At 47.7% G+C, this 23,485-nt stretch overlaps 1 protein-coding gene across 7 annotated transcripts in view; it reads left to right on the top strand.

Moving 5' to 3' along the window:
* Positions 1–23,485, top strand: part of TP53BP1 (tumor protein p53 binding protein 1) — a 53,280-nt gene that overhangs the window by 4,616 nt on the left and 25,179 nt on the right. For 6 of the 7 annotated variants that reach the window (XM_090029153.1, XM_090029151.1, XM_090029154.1 and 3 more), the window contains exons 3-12: positions 413–506; positions 808–895; positions 1,319–1,401; positions 2,149–2,289; positions 2,694–2,778; positions 4,874–5,031; positions 5,417–5,543; positions 8,028–8,116; positions 9,985–10,187; positions 14,427–16,299. In XM_090029153.1, the coding sequence (XP_089885279.1) occupies positions 413–506; positions 808–895; positions 1,319–1,401; positions 2,149–2,289; positions 2,694–2,778; positions 4,874–5,031; positions 5,417–5,543; positions 8,028–8,116; positions 9,985–10,187; positions 14,427–16,299 (2,941 nt within the window). Of the gene's footprint in view, positions 1–412; positions 507–807; positions 896–1,318; positions 1,402–2,148; positions 2,290–2,693; positions 2,779–4,873; positions 5,032–5,416; positions 5,544–8,027; positions 8,117–8,953; positions 8,992–9,726; positions 9,833–9,984; positions 10,188–14,426; positions 16,300–23,485 lie in introns of all 7 variants that reach the window. The other variant, XM_090029157.1, reaches the window with a different exon arrangement.

Here is a 23,485-nt window from a genome sequence, read left to right as displayed (position 1 = left end):
CGGCGCGTGGTAGTATGCAAGCTATGGCTGGGGCCTGCGGTGGTGCGCGAGGTGCGGCCGGCGGTGCGCGAGGTGTGTCTGTGCATGTGGTGCGGCACGTGGCAGCGTGCGCGGTGTGGCCGGGGCACGCAATGGTGCGCGATGTGCGGCACGTGGTGGCAGTGAAGTGTGCCTGTGGTATGGCACGCCTATGGCGCAGCACGTGGCAGTGCCTGAGGTGCGGCCGCGGCACGGACAGCAGCAGCCTACAGATGTGTGTGCTGTGGCTGGGACAAGGAGGTTGCCCTGCCTCCTTTTGGCCTTTGCTGTGTGCATCAGCTGTGTAAAAGGAACATGTCTGGTCTGGGGTGAAGGGCTCCCTGGGCACCTGGTGAAGGCGGCAGAGGCAGACCCTGGGGGGTGTGTTTTGCAGGAGATGATGTCCAGCTCCCGGGATCAGAAACGGACAGTGGGAGGAGATGGAGGGGTCAACACTATTGAGCCTTCTCCAGAAAAGCAGCTTGCAGGTGAGAAGATGCTAGTTGTGATACTTCTCCTTGTATTTATGCCTGAGAAATTAGCGTCTTGCAGGAGAATGATGCTCAGGGTAATGCCTGTGATACGGGGTAGCTGGGACTTCCTGTCCAGGAGCAGATGTTGACATTGTGTAGCGCTGAGTAGTGAGGGGTTTGCATGTGGAACGTGTGGGTAGGGGGCTTGGTCTCTGAGCTGCTATCAAAATCCTGCTAGTTTCTGCTCTGCTGAAGGCCTGTCCTTGCAGTCAGAGGTTGGCTTCTTTTCTGCACTCATGACCTGTTATGCTTTCAGAGCCAATGGACACACCTACCCATCTGGAGACCACTGCTTCACTCAGCGAAGTCCTTGACCAGTTGCCCCAGCCCAGCTGCAAGAGCAGGTGCCTATGAGATTTCTTGCCTTCAAACTCCTCACCCCCCCCCACTCTACTTCCTTTTTTCGTAAAGGGGTTATCCTCATGTTCTCTGCTTCTATAGGAGCAGTGCAGGCTGCAGTCCCAGCATCACTGTAGTGAACTGCTATGTAATGGGATGATAGTGAATCCATTCAGATGCAGAACAAAATCCTGTTTGTGCAATTAATGTGCATGCTGGATATCTGTGATCCCCTGGGGTGGTTTGGATGCGTCAAAGAGTACCCCAGCATAGGGGGCACAGTGGTTTCTTTCTGTTTATGTACTGAGGATGCCCTAGGAACAAACTTGTCAATAGATATAAACTGTAAGAAAACAGCCTTGGGCAAGCTCAGTGCCATATGCAGTGTGTATCTTGCTGAGCAGATTTGTCTCTTCTCTTTACTGAAGTGTTCTTGGGTTGGTGGTAGCTGCTGTTGAGGGGGCAGATGAAGATGCTGCAGACTGCACTGCCCACTCACTGGGCCCTGAAGGTAACTCTTCTGCTTTACATTTTTTCTAGACTTCTTGGGACAGCAGCAGCATCTCACCCAAATATTTGTATAAATTAATACAGTTCTGGTTCCCCAGGCTCACTTTTTTAGACTTTTTGCTGATGTGTCAACTACTTACTGTTATAAAATCAGTGGTTTGCCTAGAGCTCATCCAGAGCACTTTGGGGTTAGGGGATTGTTGGTGATTGTTCCCCTTCTCTGAAGACCACCAATTCTGTCTCCTACTCTCTCTAAATTATGATGCCATAATTCTCATTTCTGCAGTAGTCCTCATCTTGGGGACAGGAAGGGGGTTAGGAGATGCACAAAAGTAGGAGAGTGCCATAAAGGGGCCTCTGTAAATACACTGGCTGATGAACAGCGGTAAAAGTTTCTTGGTATGGCCAATGTGAACATGACATCTTTATTTGCCCACAATTACCATTCACAGAGATTTGAAGTGCCAACATTACTGCGCTAGCTACTACATTTGTTAACAGTTTACCTCACAATAATGATTTAAAAAAGACAAACATTGTGGCTGTCATATTAATAGGCTTTTAGTTACCAAAGTGGGGCTGCATAGTTTTTGTAAGGTATTGAGTGCAGCTGAATTCTTCAGTTTCCTTGTTGCTTATAGTTACAGCATGGACTTTAGCATGTCTCAGCCGGGTGGTTCTTTTATCACTGGACAATTTGTTTATAAGTTTTTTGGTGTTTTTTTCTTATGTGAATGTGTGGTGCTAGGCTCAGGCACGTCGCAACTGCATTTTGGAGCTCTGGAACTCTCACAGAGCCAGGACCTTGAGGGGGACTCCTCACTGCGTGAGGAGGGCAATGAGCATTGCCTTCGTCCTGCAGAAACCTCCTGTAAAGAGACTGAGGATGGTATGTGAACAGGCTTCAAAAAGCCCTTTTTCTGAGAGGGTAGATTCTTTCTCTTTTCTTTGGCTTACAGGTGGCACTTTTTGACAGGAAATATATTATTAGGACTGACAGAGGCAGCTTGAAAGGAAATTCTGTCCTCTGTTTCCTTTGTGCTTGTTTCTCCATCCTTACATTGTTGCCTGGATCTTCTACCAGTACTCCTATCTTCAAAACTGACATTGAATCTGTTCTTTACAAGATGCTTCATTCTTTTGTTTCCACTTCCACTGTCGGCTCCCCCTGTAAATTCTTTAGAATAGAAATTGCTTTGATATTTGTAACCTATAGCAGCACCAACCACACTTGTTGATGTTTGCCTGCCCAGATCATTTGAGTAACACATTGCTTTCTCTCTCTTCTGTCAGAGCTGTGCATGGTTAAGAAAGAAACTTTGCCTGGTAGAGAAACGTGTACTGGGACACAGTCCCAGCAGGCGGAGGAGTCTAAAAGGTAAAACAGCTTGCCCTCTATGTAGATACTTTACTGAAATCCTGTGACTGAATTTTTATAATTTTCTCTAAAGGTTCTGAGGAGGGGAGTGGTGGGCTCTGAGAACAAAGGGAAACAGCAAGGAATGTTGCTAGAGAGCTTTCTGTAACTGGAGTTGGCCAAAGGAATGGCCCAGTAGAGCTTCCGTCCGTCTTTCGCTGAGAGAATGAAAATGGAGGGAGAACATTTGAACAGGAGATATGGGAATATTTACCTTTGAAATTAAAGTCCCGCCATCTGGAGGATCATGCCTGTGATTAGTTTGGATCTTAAAAAGCTAAACATTTATAAAATAGAGCTTTGAAGCAGCTTTCAGAAATCCATGTTGTTGCCTCAGTCTCTTGGTTCAGGGCATGGGCTTTGGTCTGTTAGGAGGAGCCTGTCAGTTAAGTGATACTTACTACCAGGGACTCGGTTCGTTAGAAAAGCAGCGTTTTGTGTTAGACGCTGTCAAAGGTTGGGGTGTTTCATGGTTGTTAGTTTAACAGTTGAGTTAAGCTGTTAAACCTTTTTGGTTAATCCATTTTTTAAATAATAAAACACAATTTTGACACCCTGCAGTTTCCACTGGTGTCATTTGGCAAGGCAGATATCTCTGTCTCTATTTGCATTGTCAGGCTTTCAAGTAGACAGGTTTCTGTTCAGTGGCTATTGTTAAAAAATTGTATTTTAAAACTAGAGGTGCGCCAGTATATCAGTGCCATATTGGACTGTCGCCAATAAAAGGAAAATTAACATTATTGGTTATCGGGTTTTTTTGGCCAGCGTAGCCGATAATGTCACCGATAAATATAATATGCCTTCTGGCTGGGCCCCTGGAACGCTGCATGCATTCACGCAGCCGTAGCACACGTGTGGCCAGGAATACAGCCGGGCAGTGTGGAGAGCAGCGCCCTGCAGGTAAGTCTGTGGAGGGGATGGGGCGTGGGGTGGGATTGAAACCACTGCAGTGAAGGAGGGGGTGGGGCTGGGCCAGGGGGCACTGCCCAGCTAGGATAGTGAATGGGATCTGGGGCAGGGAGCGGGATGGAGCCACAGGCAACTTGTCCAGGGGTTCGGGGGGGCATTCCCTGCTGCTGTGTGCACCCAAGGGGAGGCATGGGTGGGGCATGCGCCCCCTCCCCGCCCAGATTTGTGCATGGTGTGGATGTGGGCTGCCTTCTGTGGGCTCAGGGCTCTCTGTTCTGTTGCCTTTGCTCCAGGGGTCCCACACTGGCTGTGCACCCCCTGCCTGCCTGGCAAGAGTAGGGGTGGTAAGTTGCCAGGGGATGTATGGCTGGCGCAGAGCCCTGGGGCAAAGGCAGCAGAGCAGAGAGCCCTGGGCCCACAGCAAGCAGCCGACCTCTGCCCTTGCCCCACCTGGTTCCGCTCTGGTTAGAAGCTTCCCCATGCTTAAAAATGGTGGCAGTGGTGTTTGAACTAAAGCTCATTTGACGAACTGTAGTTCAAGCTCTGCCACCAATGTTTTTAAGTGTCTGGACACTGATCCTTTGGACAAGCTGCCTTTAGCTCCGCCCCATTCCCTTCCGCAGCCCCAGGTCCCATCCATTGCCCTAGCTGGGCAGAACCCTCAGCCCCTGCCCCACTCCCTCCCTCACCATGGGAGCGGGCCTCGACCTGCCCCCCTCCCATGCCCCTTTCCTTCCACAGACTTACCTGCAGGGAGCTGCTCTCCACGCTGTAAACCATTTATCACCGATATGGCTGGTTAATAATCAGCTATTGGTATCAACCAAAAAAATCTTTATTGGTGCACCCCTATTTAAAACCACATTCTTGTGTACTTTGTAGCAAACTGATGTCAGTAGAATCTTTTTACGTTATGCTCAAATTTCTTTTTTATTAATAGAAAATGTATAGGTCAGCTTTGGAAATACAACTTGAATACATGTACATTTTGATAGAAAAAATAAAATATTTTTTCTTCTCACTGTCGTTGTGGTAAACAAGTAGTATATTTTGTTGTGTCTAGGGTGGTACATTTTCTTGAAAAAGTTTTTGCAATACCTTGATAAATTGAATTTCCCAAGTCAGAAGTTATGTCTGACTTTCCCAGAACTCCACAACCACCTCACGATGCTGCTAGGAAACCAAGGTCTGTCTGCGATTTGCTTGAAAGTGGATTGCAAGTTGAGAAGTCATGTGATCCTGCTCTTCAGGAGCCAGAGATTCTGTCAACTCAGGAAGATATGTTTCCTGAGAGCAACTCAGCAGGTATGATGAACTAACTATTGCCAAATATCTATGCAAGGGTTATAACAGTTACGGTTCTGGGTTTAAACTGGGGGTTAGTAGTGGAGGGAGCAGTGCTTTGAGTGAATTTCATGTTACTAATATTTCTGTTAAACTTGAGTGTGCTTTGGAAAGCAGAACACACAAAGTTGCACCAGTTTAACTTTTTAGCTACTCATGTGTTTCACACTTACTGGACCTGCAGATGTTGCTCTCCCAAATCCTTTTCCAATTCCATGTTCAGTGTTGGTCTGCCTGTATTTTGCCAAGAGAGGACTTTGCAGTAGTGAAAATTGGCCCTTATGGTTGTCTGGCTAGCTATGTAGCAGAGTCCCTAATTCAATCTCTTTCCTTTTGCTTCACATAGCTTCAAGCAGTGCCTGTGCCATAACCAGGGTGGAAGAGGGAGGTCCCCTGGCATGCACCCCTGCTGGCACTCTTCACCTCCTGCATCTCTCTGGACAGGGATCCCTTGCACAGGAGAGTCTTTCCATGTAAGCGTAACCTCTCTCCTCCCCTCCCCCCGCCCCCCCTACCTTGTACTAATCTGCATGAGTTTACAACAAAAACAGCCTAACACAACATGGAGGGTTTAATCCATGTTGGAACATAACTTTCAACTGAATTTGTAACTTCCTGCAAACTGATGACTTTTGAAGCTTGATGTGATGAGGAATAATTTTGGTTCCTAACAAAGGTTTCAGGAGTTGAGGACATTGATTGATTTATGGCTTCTCTGTGGGAGCAGACACTGAGCCCCATTAATAATTTTTTCAGTCTTTGTCAAAGGAAAAAGAAGAGAACTTGTAGGTTTTATTGTGAGACAATGGTCCTGTACTTCCCTCTGTTCTGCTTGTTTAAGAAGGATGCTTATTGCCTTCTGCTCTGTTCTTCTGCTGTGTTGGAAGTTGGGAAGGAATTGTAAAATCTATTCAGTTTTAGCTCCAAGCAATGACTGCAGTAGTCTATGTTTTGCCTTGCAGCAGTTCTCCTAAGCTCCAAGTGTCTTGCTGGGATGTCCCCTGCTCCATGCATGTGTCAGGATCTCTGGCAGCTTTTCCTCAAGGACTTTAATGCAGGGTTGGATACACAAAGATGTTTTGGGATGTTTTTGTATGGATGACAAGATGGTGGTGCAAAGTATGGATGTAACTGAGCCTATGCAGATGGAATAGGCTTTTTTTAATCATAGAAGTTTTCTTATTTCTAGTGAAGAGAACTAACAAAGTTAGATTTGTGTTTGGAGTGGAGATATGCTAAGAGCTAGGGCAGAAGGCGAGTGGTGCTGAAAATCATTCTGGTTAGATGAAGATGTGAGCTAGGAACACTGATAATACAAAGGTAAAGGTCCCTGGTAAAGGAAATGACAGATATAGATGAGCAGGGATAGACTGAGTTGCCTCTCTTTGCCTGCAGCCTTGGATCAACACTCCTGTTTGCCAGGATTGCTGCTTACTGAGCCTGGCTTTCCCCACACACTGCTGCTTTGGATCTCTGTGTCACTGACTGACCCCTCCTGTCTCTCTCACTGTTTTTCTTCTGTGAGTGCCAATCTGTTGGAGACAGCAGCTTTTCTGGCATGCTCAGCCTGTTCCTCCTGGCTCCTCACTGAACATGGCAGTTGATTCTCTACACATGCTTTCTCTGCCATCCTGGACTCCTTTGCCCCTTTTCTTCATCATAAAATCCATCTTCCCCTCCAACCTCAGAGAGCAGGACGTATCTGATGGAAGTCCTATGAGCAAGCTGACTTCCAGCATTAACAGTTCTTTATCTTCCTTTAGTTGAGCTATAGTTCCAGTCAGACATTCTGCTTCTCCACTCTGTCTCCTGTGCCTGCAGTCCCATCTGTAGGTTCAGCACTCCTGACCCTTCTCAAATCTACCTTCAGCTTGTTTCCTGCACAGGATTTTGGTGACAGGATCGGATGTGACCTCTCTTTGCCTCTGTTTCTCTTCTTGCTGTCACTGACCTACAAACCTCTCATCCCCATGCCATACTCAAACTCTTCAGTCTCCCCTAATAACCCCCATCCCAACCCATGATCTGCCTTCTGCCCATCTTCCCCTGTATCCCTTGTTCTCTCCTCAGCCTCTCCCTTTCCTCAGTCTTCTGCCCCTGCCAATAGAAGCAAGCTTTATTTTTTTTCCCCATGTTAACCTTTTCCCCCCTACCTTGTCCCACTTAACTTCTTCAGCAACTGCCCATTTTGCTTCTCCCCTTCATCAGCTGTCTGGGGGGTTCCTCTCCTTCAGTTGGGTTCAGAACCCTTCCCAGTCTGGTTTCGTTCCGCTGCCTTTCACTGAAAGTGCTCTCAGGGAAGTCTCTTGTTGAATCTTCCTAGCCAAAGCTCAAAACCAGTACTCTACCCTTGTATGATATGATAGAGGCATACAACATAAGAAGGAATCCTCCTAACTATTCATTATCTTTCTTAGAATTGGAAAAATGAAGGGGATGCAACCTGAAAGGTAGCAATTTAAAACCAATGAAAGGAATACATTTGTATAGAAATTTGTAATTTGTGAGATCACTACCTTCAGATTATATTTCAGTCCAAATAGCTTTATAACATTTAAAGAAAGATTACCTATGTAAGTGTTCAATGATGAAGTTACCTGGGCTGGACTGAAACGAGGAGATAATTGACTTGGAAGACATGGGTTCAAATCCCTGCTCCGTTCACCTCTTTCTACATGTCAGCACTGGGCTTGTTTCCACATTGGTTTTCTCAGATTTAGTGTAGTTGCTGTGTGCCATACACCTGTGTTTTGTAGATATTTGCTTCACAGAAAATGAGCATTTGGTTCTCTGCTCAGGCTCATCTACAAGACCTTCATGGGACTTAGGCTGATTGTGTTGATTAGTGAGCCAGACTCCTGTTGTGAAAAGCTGGAACTAAACTGTGGAATAAGAGGAGTAAATCTTTATACAACTTTTTCTCTCCCTTCCCCACCCCCCACTCCCTGGCTCTGCAGTGATTCTTCAGGCCCAGCTGCTCCTTCTAGTATCTTCAGGTCCAGTGCTCTTATTCCCAGCAGTCCCACAGAACAGGAAGAGACACAAGGTAAAACCTGTCTACATAGGGTTCTGTTTGTTCTCTTTCCATATGCTCTCCTCCCGGTTTTTGTGTGTGTGCATGTGTGCAGTTTTTCCCCAGCCCTGCTTAGAATTACATCAGCATTACAACCTGATGAATAGACAGCTTGCTTTTCCCCCTTCTTTTCTCTGTCTTAACATTTGTGATCATAATAGATTCCTCACGTGCCTGTGCTGTGGACTGTTCCTTGCACATGGCCGTTCCTGTTTCTTTGGAAGAAGGTAAAGAGTTGCAGTCATGAACTACTTCCCCCCCTCTGATGTCCACATTAGAGAATACAGAGGACTAGTACAGTTGTGTTCCTTTCTGCTAAGGTTGTTCTGCATGGAAAGTGCATGCATGGTTCAGACAACACATAAAAGCTGTGTTTGCACCTGAAGACTTAAGTGCCTGGAAGCTTGTCTTCCAAAAAAAATAGTAGTCAACGAATCTTGTTCCTCATATTTGCTGAGCTGTTATAATTACAACAACATTGCTGTAATGTAAGCAAAGCATTCTTCACTGACGTACTCCTAGGATATGGCTAAACTATTTTTTCTGAAAATTCCTAAAAGAATTCAGCTTGAGGCAAATGCCTGACTTAGAAAATTTTGGCCTAAACAGTTAAAGGTTTGGCAAAGTTATAAGCAGTAAAAAAAACATTGGTCTTCTAATAACAAGTAAAGTAACTTTAAGTACGGGTAACATGCACATAATCCCTAGCGATCAACTTTTACTGGGGTGCACTGATAAAGATTTGCTTGGCCGATACCCGATTATTCTCCAGGCATATTGGCTGATACTGATCCGATAACCAATTTACAGGAGCACAGCCAGGCACCATGGAGAGCAGCTCCCTGCAGGTAAGTCTGTGGAGGGGAAGGAGCATTGGGGCAAATTGGGGCCCACACGGTGAGGGAGGGTGTGCAGAAGGGGCTGGGGCTGCTGTCCAGTCAGGGCAGTGAATGGGACCCGGGGCTGGGGTGGGGAGCGACTCGTCCAGAGAGCATCCAGGCACTTAAAAATGGTGGCAGGTGTGCTTGAACTAAAGCTCATTTGATGAGTTTTAGTTCAAGTGCCACTATCACCATTTTTAAGCGTGGGAACGCTTTTAAGAGCAGAGGCAGGCTGCCTGTTTGGGGCTTGGGGCTCTCTGCTCTGCTGCCTTTGCCTTGGGAGCTGTGCACTAACCGTGTGTCCTTTACCCACCTGGAAGTGGGCACAACTCACCGCTGCCACTACTACCAAACAGGCAGGGGACACATGGCCAGCACATGGCTCCCAGGGCAAAGGTAGCAGAGTGGAGAGCCCCGAGGCCACAGTGGGCAGCATACCTCCACCCCATGCACAAATCTGGGAGGCACGTAGCCCCCCATGCCTCCCTCGGGGTGTGTGCAGTGGCAGGGAGCCACCCCCATTTCCTCCCCCTTGCCCCCTGGATGAGCTGCCTGTGGCTTTGTCTTGTTCCCTGTGCTGGTCCTGGGTCTCATTCACTGCCCTGGGCAGCAGCCCCTGCCCCTGCCCGTGCCCCACTCCCTCCCTCACCGTAGGAGCCTTGATCTGCAGCCCCTCCCCCACATGCCCTTTCCCCTCCACAGATTTACCTGCAAGGCACTGGTCTCCACACTGCCTGCCTGTGTTCCTGGCCACGTGCATGCTGTGGCTGTGCGCTTGCACACAGCATCTGGGGGCCCTGGCCAGAAAGTATATTATGTTTATTGGTGATATTATTGGCCATTCTGGCCAAAAAAAGCTGATAGCCAATAATGTTAATTTTCCTTTCTTCGGTGCCATCTGACACACAACCAATACATTGGTGCACCTCTAACTTTTATAATCTCCCTCTTCTGAATTAGATGAACAGATGGATATGGCTGCTCTAGCAGGAAGGGAACTTGACCTGAAGCAACAGAAGGGAGATGAACTGATGGAAGTTGATAATCCTCCTGTCCCATCAGGACCTCCAGTACTACCCCAGGCTTCGACTCCAGTGTCCCAGAGTGCACCAGTCTTTACTTCTGGATCCTTTCCTGTACCATCACAACCAGAGTTCTCCCATGTAGGTGTTGAAGCAGACTTTGCCCCTTTAACTACTCCCGCAACATTTTCCCTGCTATTTTCATGTATCTGGTTGCAAGGGATTAGTGTGTGGGTCAGTCTTTAGCTGTAGCATGTGGGGTTCTCTGGCTTGCTTGGTTCTGCGAGTTTTTCCTGTCCCTATCAGTTCATCTGTTTGTTAATATTTTGCTCTGAACTTATGTTACATACATATATCTAAAGAAAAACTGTGGTCTGAAGCACAAAGGGACCAAACCAGAGTCTGCGGTCTCTTATTCTGTTCTGGGAATTTGTGAGATTCTCCTTAAAATGTTTTTGAAAGTTGTATGCTTTCAGGGACTGAATTGCATGTTCTGTGTCTCAATGTGCATCCTCCAACTAGACTTCCCTTGGGACATGTCATTCAGAGGGGAGCTGTGTGCGACCCCAGCACCTTTCATGATTATGGAGAGAGTGAAACCCTAGTATTTTATAGTATCGCATTTGAGATGCTTTGTTACAGGAAACTAATTGCTACCATTTTCCTTGCCTTTTAGTCTTTACCGTGGTCATTTTGCTACGCAAAGCTAGTTTACTGTTCAAAAGGTATGGATACGTATGGGTCATTTATGGTCTGAAAACATCCATAGTTGCATAGTTTCATGTTTGTAGGGTTGGAAGTGACGTGAGCAGATCATTGAGTCCAACCCCCTGCCATGACAAGAAAGAGTACGGGGGTCAAACAACCCCAGCAAGGTGTTCATCTAGCCTCCCCTTAAAGACCCCCAGGATAGGAGCCAGCACCACTTCTCTTGGAAGTTGGTTCCAGATCCTAGCCGCCCTGACAGTGAAGTAGCGCCTCCTAATATCTAGCCTAAATCTACCCTCTGCCAGCATGTGACCATTATTCCTAGTCACTCCTGGTAGTGCTCGGGAGAACAGGGACTCCCCTAATGCCTGCTGGTCCCCTCTGACTAGTTTGCAACAGGCCACTAGATCTCCCCTCAGCCTTCTCTTGTGGAGGTTGAATAGGTTCAGGTCCTGTAGCCTCTCCTTGTAGGGCCTGCCCTGCTGCCCCCTGATCATGCGAGTGGCCTCTGCTCTCCATGTTGTCCACATCCCTCCTGAAGTGCAGCGCCCAGAACCGGACGCAGTACTCCAGCTGCGGCCTGACCAGGGCATTTTTATTAGTCCAAGGTAGAAGGGTTAAAACTATGGGGAGAACAAAGCAAGAGTTGCAAGCTGGTCACTTCTCTTCCTGAGCCAAAAAGAACTTGGATTTTCCTAAAGCACTTAATGTAGCACTTCAGCAGCCTTGGAGTGTCCCTTCCTCGTCATGTGAGATCAAAGTTGAAGACTGAGAGGGGATTTAATAACAGCCTTCAGCTATCTGCATGGTGGTTCCAAAGAGGATGGAGCTGGACTGTTCTCCATGGTGGCAGATGGTGGAACAAGGAGCAATAGTCTTGAGGTGCAGCAAGAGAAGTTTAGGTTAGATGTGAAGGAAAACTCTCACTAGGAAGGTAGTGAAGCACTGGAATAGGCTACCCGTAGACGTGGTAGAATCTCCATCTTTGGAGTTTTTGAAGATCTAGCTAGATGGCCTTGGCTGGGATGATGTAGTTGGGGCTGGACCTGCTTTGAGCAGACGGTTGGACAAGATGTGACCTCCTGAGGTCCCTTCGAACCTTCATTCCCTATGATTCTGTGACTCAAGGATTGCATCCCTCTCTGAGGGAAAGAGAAGTGAAGGAGGGTCACTTCCCTGCACAACCGGAGGGCAGCTATGGCTCAGGCAAGTGGGAAATAGGTTCCCAAGATTTTAGGTCCTGGTGCATGAATTTGTTTTGTTCCCAAACCTCAGGGTTTCTGCTAAGAGTAAACAAGCTGCCTTGTCTTGATTGCCTTGCTGCTGGATGGATTAGACCAGTGTTTCTCAACCCATGGTACGCGTACCCCTAGGGGTATACAAGACACAGGTAGGGGGTACGTGGGTGCCATGTTTTGAGTTTGGCCAGCCCTCCCTCCCCAGCCTGGTGGATTGGAGGCGTCTTTGCCTGTTCAGGCTGAAAGTTCCAGCCACCGCCCCTCCCTCTGCGTCCAGTGCAACGGGGCTTTCACTCCCCGGTGTCACTGTACCAGGGGACAGGGTGGGGGGCCCCTGCACAGGCTGCTTTGCCCCAGGCCGTGGTCTGCAAGGAAAAAGTGGGACTCAGCTTGCGGTGGCAAAACCAGAAGTGCCATGGTGGGACTTCCAGTTTCACTTTTGCTATGTCGATCATAAGGTACCAAAGGAAGGCTAAGGCAGAGATGGAACTAGGGCTAGCAACAAGGATCAAGGACAACAAAAAGTCCTTTTTTAAATGCATAGGGAGCAAAAAGAAGGCACCAGGCAACATGGGGCCCCTGGGGGATATGCTTGGCAGTCTGGTGGTTGCACCAGAGGAAAAAGCAGATCTTTTTAACAAATTCTTTGCCTCCGTTTTTCTGAGCAGGGACCGGGACTTCTCCCCCGCTGGCATACAGGACAGACTCAGGAGTGACTCTGCCAGGCCTGGGGTCAGGGAGGACTGAGTTAGGGAACTTCTGGAGGGGCTGGATGTGTTCAAATCAGCAGATCTAGACATTCTCCACCTCAGGGTGCTGAGGAAATTGGCAGGGGTCATCACGGGTCCCCTGGCACAGTTTTACAAGTACTCATGGTGCTCTGGTGTGGTACCAGAAGACTGGAAGAAGGCTAATGTGGTCCCCATTTTCAAAAAAAGGGAGGAGGGAAGACCTGGGCAACTACAGGCCCGTTAGTCTTACTTTGGTCCTGGGGAAGCTCTTTGAGAAAATTACTCTGGAGCACATTTGCGAGGGACCAGCAGCGGGGAGGATGCTCAAGGGCAACCAGCGTGGTTTCATTAGGGGTAGGTCCTGTCAGACCAACCTGATTGCCTTCTACAATCAGGTCACAAAATCCTTGGATGTAGGTGTCGTGGTGGACATAGTTTTTCTGGACTTCAGGAAGACCTTTGATACTGTCTCCCACCCCATTCTCATTAAAAAGCTAGGTGACTGTGGTATTGATGCCTACACAGTCAGATGGGTCACAAATTGGCTAGGGGGCGGCACTCAGAGAGTGGTGGTGGATGGGTCATTTTTGACCCGGTGGGATGTGGGCAGTGGAGTCCTCCAGGGCTCGGTCCTCAGGCCCATAGTGTTCAATCTTTTTATCAGGGACTTGGACGAGGGGGTGAAAAGCACCCTGTTCAGATTTGCTGACGACACCAAGATTTGGGGCGAGGGGCACGCTAGAAGGGAGGGACAGGATACAACTATACCTGGACAGGTTACAGGGGTGGGCAAATGAGAATAGGATGGGATTCAATACTGACAAGCGCAGAGCACCGCAGTTGGGCAGGAAGAACCAGCAGCATGCCTATAGGCTGGGGAACTCTCTTCTTGAAAGTATGATGGGAGAAAGAGATCTTGGAGTCATTATCGATTCTAAAATGAACATGGGCCGCCAATGTGAGGATACGATCAGTAAAGCTAACTGCAACTTGTCATGCATCCACAGATGCATCATGAGCAGGTCCAGGGAGGTGATCCTTCCCCTTTATGCGACACTGGTTAGGCTGCAGTTGGAGTACTGTGTCCAGTTCTGGGCGCTGCACTTCAGGAGGGATAAGGCCAGCACTGAGGGGGTCCAGAGGAGGGCCACTCACATGAATCGGGGGCAGCAGGGCAGACCCTACAAGGACAGGCTATGGGACCTGAACTTGTTTGGCCTTCACAAGAGAAGGCTGAGAGGGGATCTAGTGTCCATGTATAAACTTACCGGGGGACCAGCGGGGAATGGGAGAGACCCTGTTCCCCTGAGCACCTCCCAGAATAACAAGGAACAACAGCCACAAGTTGATTGAGAGTAGGTTCAGGCTGGACATCAGGAGGTGCTATTTAACAGTCAGGGCAGCCAGGATCTGGAACCAGCATCCAAGGGAAGTGGTGCTGGCTCCTATCTTAGGGATCTTTAAAAGGAGGCTTGATAACTACCTAGCTGGGGTCATTTGAGCTTAAACTTAGTAGGGATCATAAGAGCCCTATATTCATTCCTGCCCAGGGCAGGGGGCCAGACTAGATGATCTGCTCAGGTCCCCTCCAACCCTGCTTCTGTGAAACTATGAAAGGTTGAGAACCACTGGATTAGACAGCCTGCCTTCAGGAGAGTGTATACTGAAGAGTGCTTTTTTTTCTTATCTCTGTATCCCTTTAGGATATTTTCATTCCAACTCCAAGTCTAGAGGATAGGCCTGGAAGAGAAGAGAAGGCTGGTGCCTTACCTGATGTGTGCTTGACAGCAGATAACTCTGGACCCATGGAGGCTGTGCTTAAAATTCCTACAGAGGGTCCTATGTTTTCAGAGACCAGTGATTCCTGTAAACTAGTGTTCTCTCCAAGTGAATGTAGCCAGCCCATAAAGATAGAAGGAACTACAGGCTCCTTGAAGACTGACCAGGACAGTGAATCCACACAGGTAGAGATGGATTCCACACCCCAAGCTTTGGAGCTGAAACTCTGTTCCACGGAGAATGACAGTGTGCAGCTGAGAATGAGTGAGGACAGCCAAATTCTAATGGAAGAGAATGGTGAAAAAGCAGAAGAGGGCGAGACCATGAGAGTGCCTGCCACTCCTGCGGCTGCTGCAGGTGTAACAGCAGATGGAACTGTGGCACAGACAAGTTGCATTGATTGCATGTGTGAATCTGGAGGTCAGGCTATTGCAACTCTAGCCAGTCAGCCTGACACTTTGCCATGTGTTTTGGGTCGAGAAGCAGTGACTGAGATTAAGGAAAAACTGCTGAGAGGCGGGCCTGAGTTGGAAGCAGTTCCTGAAACTCAGTGTGAGGCACAAGGTGAGAGGTGTGCAGATGAGAAGCAGCTAGAGGAAGAAGGGTCCCCTCTGTGCCAAACCCTCTCTCAGGGCCTGACTGTTCTAAGGGAAGAGCAGCATCACAAAGGCCAGGAAGTGATGGAAGTGGAATCTGCTGAGGGTTCTAGCAAAAATTGTAAAAAGCTATGTGAACTGAGCCAAAGGGATCAGAAGACTGGAAAGAAAGAGGCCTCCAAAGGCTTGGGTGTTGTGGAAGCGAAGGACATGGAGGGCTTGTCCTTGAAGGCTGATCAAGAAACCATGCCAAAGCTCAGTGACCTTGCCTCTCAGCCTCTTGTGGGAGAGTCACTGGGACAACAGGATGGCTCTTGGCCTCGGTTACCGGCAGGTGTTCCCCCAGCAGTGGTGTTGTGTGCCAAAAAGCATTCAGATGTTCAAGGGAACAGGGATCAAAGTGAAAGCCATCTGGAACAGGATCAGGAAATGGAATGGGAGAGTCAGGAGCAGCCTCTGGCGAGAGGGAACGAGGTGTCTGTGACCCTGCCAGAGAACCAGCAGCTCCCTCCAAAAACAGGGGATGAAGTGCCCCTGACCCTTCCAGAGAGCCAGCAGCCACCACCAGAGACGGAGGATGAGGTGCCCCTGACCCTGCCAGAAAACCAGCAGCCACCTCGAGAGATAGGGGATGAAGTGCTTGCTGCCCTACGGGAGAACCAGCAGCTCCCTCCAGAGACAGGGAATGAGGTGCTGGTGACTGCACAGGAGAGCCAGCCACCTCCTCTGGGAATAGGGCACAAAGTGCCTGCAGCCCTGCCAGAGAGCCAGCTGCCCCCTCTGGGGAGAGGGGATGACGTGCCAACAGCTGTGCCAGAGAGCCAGCCGCCCACACTAGGGAGAGGGGATGAGGTGCCAACAGCCTTGCCGGACAGCCAGCCACCCACACTAGGGAGAGGGGATGAGGTGCCAACAGCTCTACCAGCCAGCCAGCCGCCCACTCTAGGGAGAGGGGACCAGGAGCCCGCAGCCATGCCGGAGAGCCAGCCCCCCACTCTGGAGAGAGGGAATGAGGTTTCTGCAGCCCTGGGGAGAGGGGACCAGGTGTCTGCAGCCCTGCCAGAGAGCCAGCCACCCCCTCTCATTCTGCCAGAGAAAGCAGAAGATATGCCGGAAAAACAGATGAAGACCACGTGCCTGGAGCAAGAGGAGGCGCAGCTGCAGGGAAGGGCAGATGACCACTTCCCCAGCCCATCCAGTGGTGAGTGCTCATAGACCTGCCAGTGATGGAGAGTCTCTGCTGTATGCTGTCCTCAGCTTCTCCGGCAGGGTTTTCCAGTCTAATGTAGTTGTGTGAGCGCAGAATTGCCCTGGGGTTTGCCATTCAGCTTCTTGCTCTTTCCCATCCTTGCTTCAAGTGGCTGTGTCAAGGTTGTCCACTCCTTTCACTTTCCTGACCATTCGTGTTCCCCTGTTGCAGGACTCTATTGTTGCCAGACTTTGAAAGCACAGGGTACATTCCTGCTGATGAATGCTCAAGGAGTTTGTGACTCCACTGCTTTGCTAGGAACCACAGCACTAGTGCTGGTGATGGGCAAGGCAGGCCCTTCTCTGTGTCCCCCCCTCTACCCTCTGTCAGGCATTCTCTGTCTATAACTTTTTCTCTTGTCCTGGCATTCTCAAGTGGTTTAAGTTTTGGGGGTTTTTTGGGTGGGGGAGGGAAGTAGATGGCTGTCTTTTAAATTAAATGAGTGTGTTTCCGTGTTTGGATGCGCAAGTCAGCTCTCTATAACACCAATGAGACTGTTCATTGACACTGAGCACCTTTTGGTGCACAGTTGGGTCTGTAAGCAAGAACACTGGGACACTTCCCCTAAATTCTGCAAGGAATCTGCCTTTGTAAAGGAAGTTCTTTAATCTCATGAGTTTCACATACATGACCAAATACCAATGTAAAGTTTCATTAGAAGTTGGTTTAATTGTATATGTTGAGATTTTAGCTACAAAAGCGGGAGTTAAGGGTTCTTGGGGCTGGTGTCAACCCTATAGACCCCCCCTGCCTATGAATTTGCAACACAAGGGATTGACAGCAGTGGATAATAACTGATTCAGTAATTGGATTTCCTTCTTCCCTACTTCAGATTTTGCAAATTTCACAAGTTACCTTTTTCCTCACCAAAATGGCTATCTGCTGCAGAGCAGTGACTAGAGCCTTCATACTCGTAACACTTCCACTGAGCTACGCGATGCGTTCTTTCCTCTGGGTGTGTTGGTGTACCTGAGTTTAGGTTGGCTTACAACAGTTTTCCCACTGTGAACTAAATGTATCTTTCTGTCCTGTTTGGATAGTGGAGGCTATTTCTACCTTTGAATTTGGCAGTCATGAGAGTCTGGAAATGCTGACTGTCAGTTGGGTGATTGTGGGCTGTTTTCTGTTTGCAACCCTGCAAAGACTGTGTTATGCTAAATTGGTTTTATGTAAATCCTCACAGTGACTTCCTGGGTGCATTAGCCCTGAGAGGAATGTAGGTCCATGAAAGCAATGTGTATTTTTTATATGTAATAATGCTACACAATTCTGTTGAACTAAATTAGATGCTCTGCAGGAAAAGAAAATTTGTGGGTGGTCTGACAGATTCAGATTTGCCCAGTCTGGGGTCTTGACCAGTGGAATGTATAAAAAACGTAGATTAGGTAGAATTCGTCTTACTTTTTGGGGGTGAAGGACCAGGGCAGGATTATTGTCTGGAGTCTTTTCTGCACAGCTTTGTCCAAGTGATTATGCTTTTTAACTCTGGACACAAGGAACTAGACAGTATAATAATAGGTACTGCTGTCAAAATATTTTCCTGATGTTCGCCTTAAATTTTCCTCTGAAATTGTTTCTGCTACTGCTAAACATGGAACAATTCTGCTCCCTACTCATAAAAAGCCTCTTTCTTACTTCCTCTTCAGTCTTTGTTTAGCTAAGATGTACGTGTACTTATGACACTTTGCTTTTCAGTCTCGTTAGCCCTTTAATCAATTCTTTTGCCCTTCTCTGAATTACTTTTATGCATTCTCCAGCTAAAAATCCTTCCTTCATTGCCTTTTTTTTAGCAGCTGTAGCTGCTGCTTCCTGGTAGACTTTCCATTTCCTTATTCGATTCCCTGCCCTTTTTCTCAGTTTCTGTGACATGAACCATGCTGACTCCTGGAGCTTGTGGCCCCGGTTGGAAAGGTCATGGAATTCCAAGTGGCAGATTTCAAAAAAGAAGCCAGATGACGAGATTCCTCCTTTATGGCTGAACAGAAGTAGGTGAGATGAATTTGAGGTGTTAGTTAGTGAGTTGGTTAGAAGTTTGGATGGTGTATTTGTGTGTTTCCAGTACTAGACTTGGTGAGAAGTTTTGAGGAAGGTGACCATGTAATCAAATGAAGCAGTGACTGAGAAGAGACTTCAGAAGCGTGAGAGTAGGAAGTGGGTCTGTTTATACAGCAAGCAATATGGCTTTTTCCTTCTAAGGACATGTTATCTGAATTGCCTTCATTACATTGTAAGATCCCCAGTCACTTTCCACAGGGTTGGTTAGGAGTTCCTCTGTCCTCTCTTTTTGACATCATTCAGGGTTTCTGGTGTGAACAGGTAATGACAGTTTGTCATCTCAGACTTGGGACCTTTGTCTTTGTGTAGTTTTTATCCTACTCAATTTTACCTCAGCCTTGCCTCATTCTATATTATGGTTTCTGTTTGAATGAGACAAAGCCATTTAAGAAGTCGCATGAACTTTTCAGTTCAAAGCAAAAGAAGTACTGCTTCCATTTATTCTTGTGAAAATGAATTCAGATATTTGTGGAAGAGCTGCACCATGTGTAGTGTGGCAGTACTTTGGGGGCTTCAGAGGTCATTCTTCTAGCATGGTGGTTCTCAACTGGGGTGCTGTGGCACGCATTAGTGCTGTGCGACCTCCTCAGGGCTGCTGCAGCAGCCAGGTAAAACCACCCTGTATGCCCTGCCTGCATTAGGGCTCTCTAATCAGCCTAAAGCAAGCAGGAGCTGCCTTAGTGTTGTGCAGTGCTTTCTGGTCTGGTGCCTGCCACCTATGCTGCTCTTGCCAGCAGGTGTGGCTGGAACTGTCCACTTCTCTTTCCAGAGGTGTAGGGAGGTGCTGGGGTAGGTAGGGTTCCACAGCAGGAGGCAGCTCCTTTGGCTTTAGAAAGTCTGCTTTGGCTTTAGAAAGCTGTAATGCAGGATGAGCCTGTGTGTGGCGCAGCCCTTCCCGGGCAGGCTGGGCAGTATCATCTGGGGGCAGCAGAACCTGGCTAAGAAGCACTGAAGTAGTTGAGGTCGTATCAGCAGTGGTTCTTAGCTGCAGGTGCTGCCACATTCAGACGTGGAGGTGGGGTGCAGTGACCCTGACAAGGTTGAGAACCACTGTTCTAGCACATAGACAACGAGAGCTGGAAGGGACCACAGGGGGTCACATCTTGTCCAGCCCCTTGCTCAAAGCAGGACTAACCCAACTAGATTTCCATGGTGTAGCACTGGAACGCGTCTGTCAGAAAGGTCCCCATTCCTGCAGTTCTTTCCACATGTTCTGTGAAACACATACTGTCTCTACTTGGTATCTAGCTCTGCTGCTCAGTTTGAGGGGGCAGATTCTCAATTCTTGCTTTAATTGGGAATATTTCTGGGGGTTGCATTAGTAACTGTACCTTCAGGCATGGTCGCACACGACACTTCAATGATTTAAATGCAGTTTAACTTGAAGCAGACAGATGCACAAACCTATTAAACATTAAACTGTTTTAAAGCTGCCTGAAACTGTTCAAAAGTTTACTTGAAAAATAAAGTGCTGTTTGGAACTGGTTTTTTGTGGACACCAGGTGTTCCTGGTTGGTTCTCCAGGCCTTCCACATTGCATTGCCCCTCACCTGCCCCACTCCACTGCAGCACCTGGCCACGCTGGGCCACAGCCAAAACTCTCCAGCCCAGCCACCCCTTTTCTATTCCATTTTGTTAGCACTTTTTATCACTGAGCCCCTGTGAAAGCATCTTTCTAACAACCAGTCACTCCCTACCTAAGCACAGCTGTGCATCGTGCCCCACCAGCCCCTGCAAGCACTACTGCCTCCCGTAGTCAGACGAGCATCTGCAAACTGATTAAGTGCAGGCCAATGGAATTTACTGAACCCATGCTTAGGAGAAGGACAAGCAGACAAGGGATAGTGCACTCAGCCACAGGTTGCCAACTCCCTGGGACTTGAAGCATGGGTGCAAGCATCCTCCTTCTCACTTACCCACTATGAGGCAGGCTGGGTTGGGTGCTTGATCCTACCCCCGCTGTTGGAGCTGCAGCTCTTCACATGGTTGTGAAACAGTTCCCAAACCAGTTCACAGACTAGCTGGTTCAGAGGTGTAGCTTTTGTAAACAGCAAATACTTTGTCAGATGACTGTGACAAGGAAGAAGGGAGTAAACCACACTCTTTGAGAATTGGATAACCGACATGGATCTATCTCGGGTATTTGCCCATGTTACATCTATGCAGCCTTTCTTCTTGCAATCGTAGACAAATAGTGCTGGAAAGGGCCTCGGGAGGTCATCTTGACCAATCCTTTCTTCATCTGTGTCTAAACCAGTCCAGACAATTGTATGTCTAATCTCTTCTTAAAAACTAGTAATCATGGAGGTTCCACAGTCTCTCTAGGTAGCCCATTCCAATGCTTATCTCCTTTCCTATACAACCTAAATTTCCTTTGTATTTAAAGACTCTTACTTCCTATCTTGTCCCCTGCATGTACATAGTATAGTCTGTCACCATCTTCTTTATACCCACTCTTCAGATATTTGAAGACTGTTATCAAGTCCCCCCCTCAGTCTTTTCTTCTCCAGACGAAATAGCTCCAGGTTGTCCAACTTTTTCTTGTAAGTCAAGTTTTCCAGAATTCTCATTTTTGTTGCTCTCTGCTAGGTTCTTTCTAGCCTGCCCACATCTTTCCTGAAGTGTAGTCTCCAAAACTGGACACAGTACTCCAACTGAGATCTCACCAGTATTGAATACAGTAGGTGTAAATACTTCCTTTAACCTGCAAATGGCACTCCTCTTAATACAACCAAACTTTGGGGCAAAGTGTCCACATCTGAAGACAGGAAGGGGATCCAGGCTGACCTGGACAGGCTCAGGAAATGGGCGGACGAGAACCTGATGGTGTTTAACACTGAAAAATGCAAGGTTCTCCACCTTGGGAAGAAAAATCTGCAGCATCCTTATAGGCCCGGCAGTGCTACGCTGGCTAGCACTACCAAAGAAAGAGACTTGGGGGTCATCATTGACCACAAGATGAACGTGAGCCTGCAATGCGATACTGCGGCTACTAAAGCGACCAAAACACTGGCTTGCATCCATAGATGCTTCTCAAGCAAATCCCGGGATGTCGTTCTCCCCTTGTACTCAGCCTTTGTGAGGCTGCAGCTGGAGTACTGCGTCCAGTTTTGGGCTCCACAATTAAAAAAGGATGTGGAGAAGCTTGAGAGAGTCCAGAGAAGAGCCACGCGCCTGATCAGAGGTTAGGAAAACAGACCTTACGATGACAGGCTGAGAGCCATGGGGCTCCTTCGCCTGGAAAAGCACAGGCTCAGGGATGATCTTATGGCCACCTATAAGTTTATCGGGGGTGACCACCAGTTTCTGGGGGAATGTTTGTTCACCAGAGTGCCCCAAGGGATGATGAGGTTGAACGGTCATAATCTACTACAAGACTGTTTCAGGCTGGACATAAGGAAGAATTTCTTTACTGTCCGAGCCCCCAAGGCCTGGAACAGCCTGCCATCGGAGGTGGTTCAAGCACCTACATTGAACACTTTCAAGAGCAAATTGGATGCTTATCTTGCTGGGATCCTATGACCCCAGCTGACTTCCTGCCCTTTGGGCAGGGGGCTGGACTCGATGATCTTCCGAGGTCCCTTCCAGCCCAAATGTTTATGAAATCTATGGCATCTATGAACCCTGTATCCTGCTGGACTGCTGTTGTGGTTCAGTGATAAAATCCTTGTCTGCCATGCAGGAGACCTGGGTTCAGTTCCTGGACATGCATGTAACTACAGCCATTGAGACATCAAATGTCTCAGTCTGGCCTTTGGATTCTGTCCCAATAGTCTAAAAAGGGAGAGGAAGGTTTGGGCAGCCTCCACTCCTCTGTACTCCTGCCTTGGTATACACATCAACAGTCCTGGTGACCTCCCATGCATACACCACAATCCAGAAGGATCAGTAGTTGCCTACTATGTTCTGTTGGCTTGACTCACTCCACAAGCACACTGAGTCATATATTCGGTGTGTGATCAGTGATAACCTAAAGGCCCTGGTCTGCAGGATTGCAGCCTAGCCAGTCTATATTTGTGCATGTGATTGTTCCATCTGAAGTACATGACTATGTGCACTTGTTCTTGCTGACGATTTTTTTTCAGTTTACCAAAGTGACTTTGCATCCTAAATTTATTTTCCATGGTGTCTGCACCTCCACCTAACTTGATGTTGTCTGAAAATTTGCTAAATGTGCTCTTAATTCCATCTTCCAAGTCATTAGTGAGGTTATTAAGCAGTACTGCAGGACAGATGCCCAGGGAACCCAATTAGACATCAAGCCATAGATGACTACTCTTTGAGAGTGATCCAACTAGTTATGGAACCACCTTACAGTACTTTCATCTAGACTGTATTTTCTTAGCTTACTCGTGACAGTCATAGAAAGCTGTACTGAAAGCTTTGCTAAGGTTGAGATTATATTATACCCACTGCTTTCGCTGCATCCACAAAGCAGGTCAGCTTGTAAAAGGAAATTACAGGTTGGTTAAGCATGACTTGCTCTTGATGAAGTCATATTAGCTGTTCCGGAACACCTAGTTATCCTCTGAGTGTCTAGAAATAGATTCCTTGATGACAAGTTCTGTAGTCTTTCTGGGTATTGGGGTCAGGCTGACTTGTCTATAATTCCCTGGATCCTCTTCCTTCCCTTTCTTAAAATTGAGCACTATATTTAACCCCCTTCTACTTGTTTGGGACCTTCCCTGACCTCCCTGAATTCTCAGAGGAACTATCCAATGGCTCTAAAATTACCATAATCAATTCCTTGAATACTCTAAGATACATCTCACCCAGCTTCTCTGAGTAATCCATTACCCATTCTTTTCTTCCTGTAGCCTGGTTATCTTCTCCTGTATCCTTGCTGCAAATTATGCTTATAATCTGCTGGCTGATCTTTTTTTCTGAAGGCTACAGGAAAAAGGGCATTAAATACTTCAGTCTTCCTTCCACAATCTATTATTAGGTTGTCTTCTAGATTCAGTAAGGGACTTACACTTCCTTTGGTCTTTCTCTTACCTCTAGCATATGTATAAAGTGCTTTTTTTTGCCTTTTATGTACCTTGCTAACTGCATCTCAGTTTGTGTCTTGTCTTTCTGATTT

This window comes from Crocodylus siamensis, chromosome 15, assembly GCF_052110815.1.
Source record: "Crocodylus siamensis isolate JL-2025a chromosome 15, ASM5211081v1, whole genome shotgun sequence".
NCBI classification, from domain to species: Eukaryota; Metazoa; Chordata; order Crocodylia; family Crocodylidae; genus Crocodylus; species Crocodylus siamensis.
Note: the sequence above shows the minus strand (reverse complement) of the source record. Positions and strands in the feature narration are given on the sequence as shown.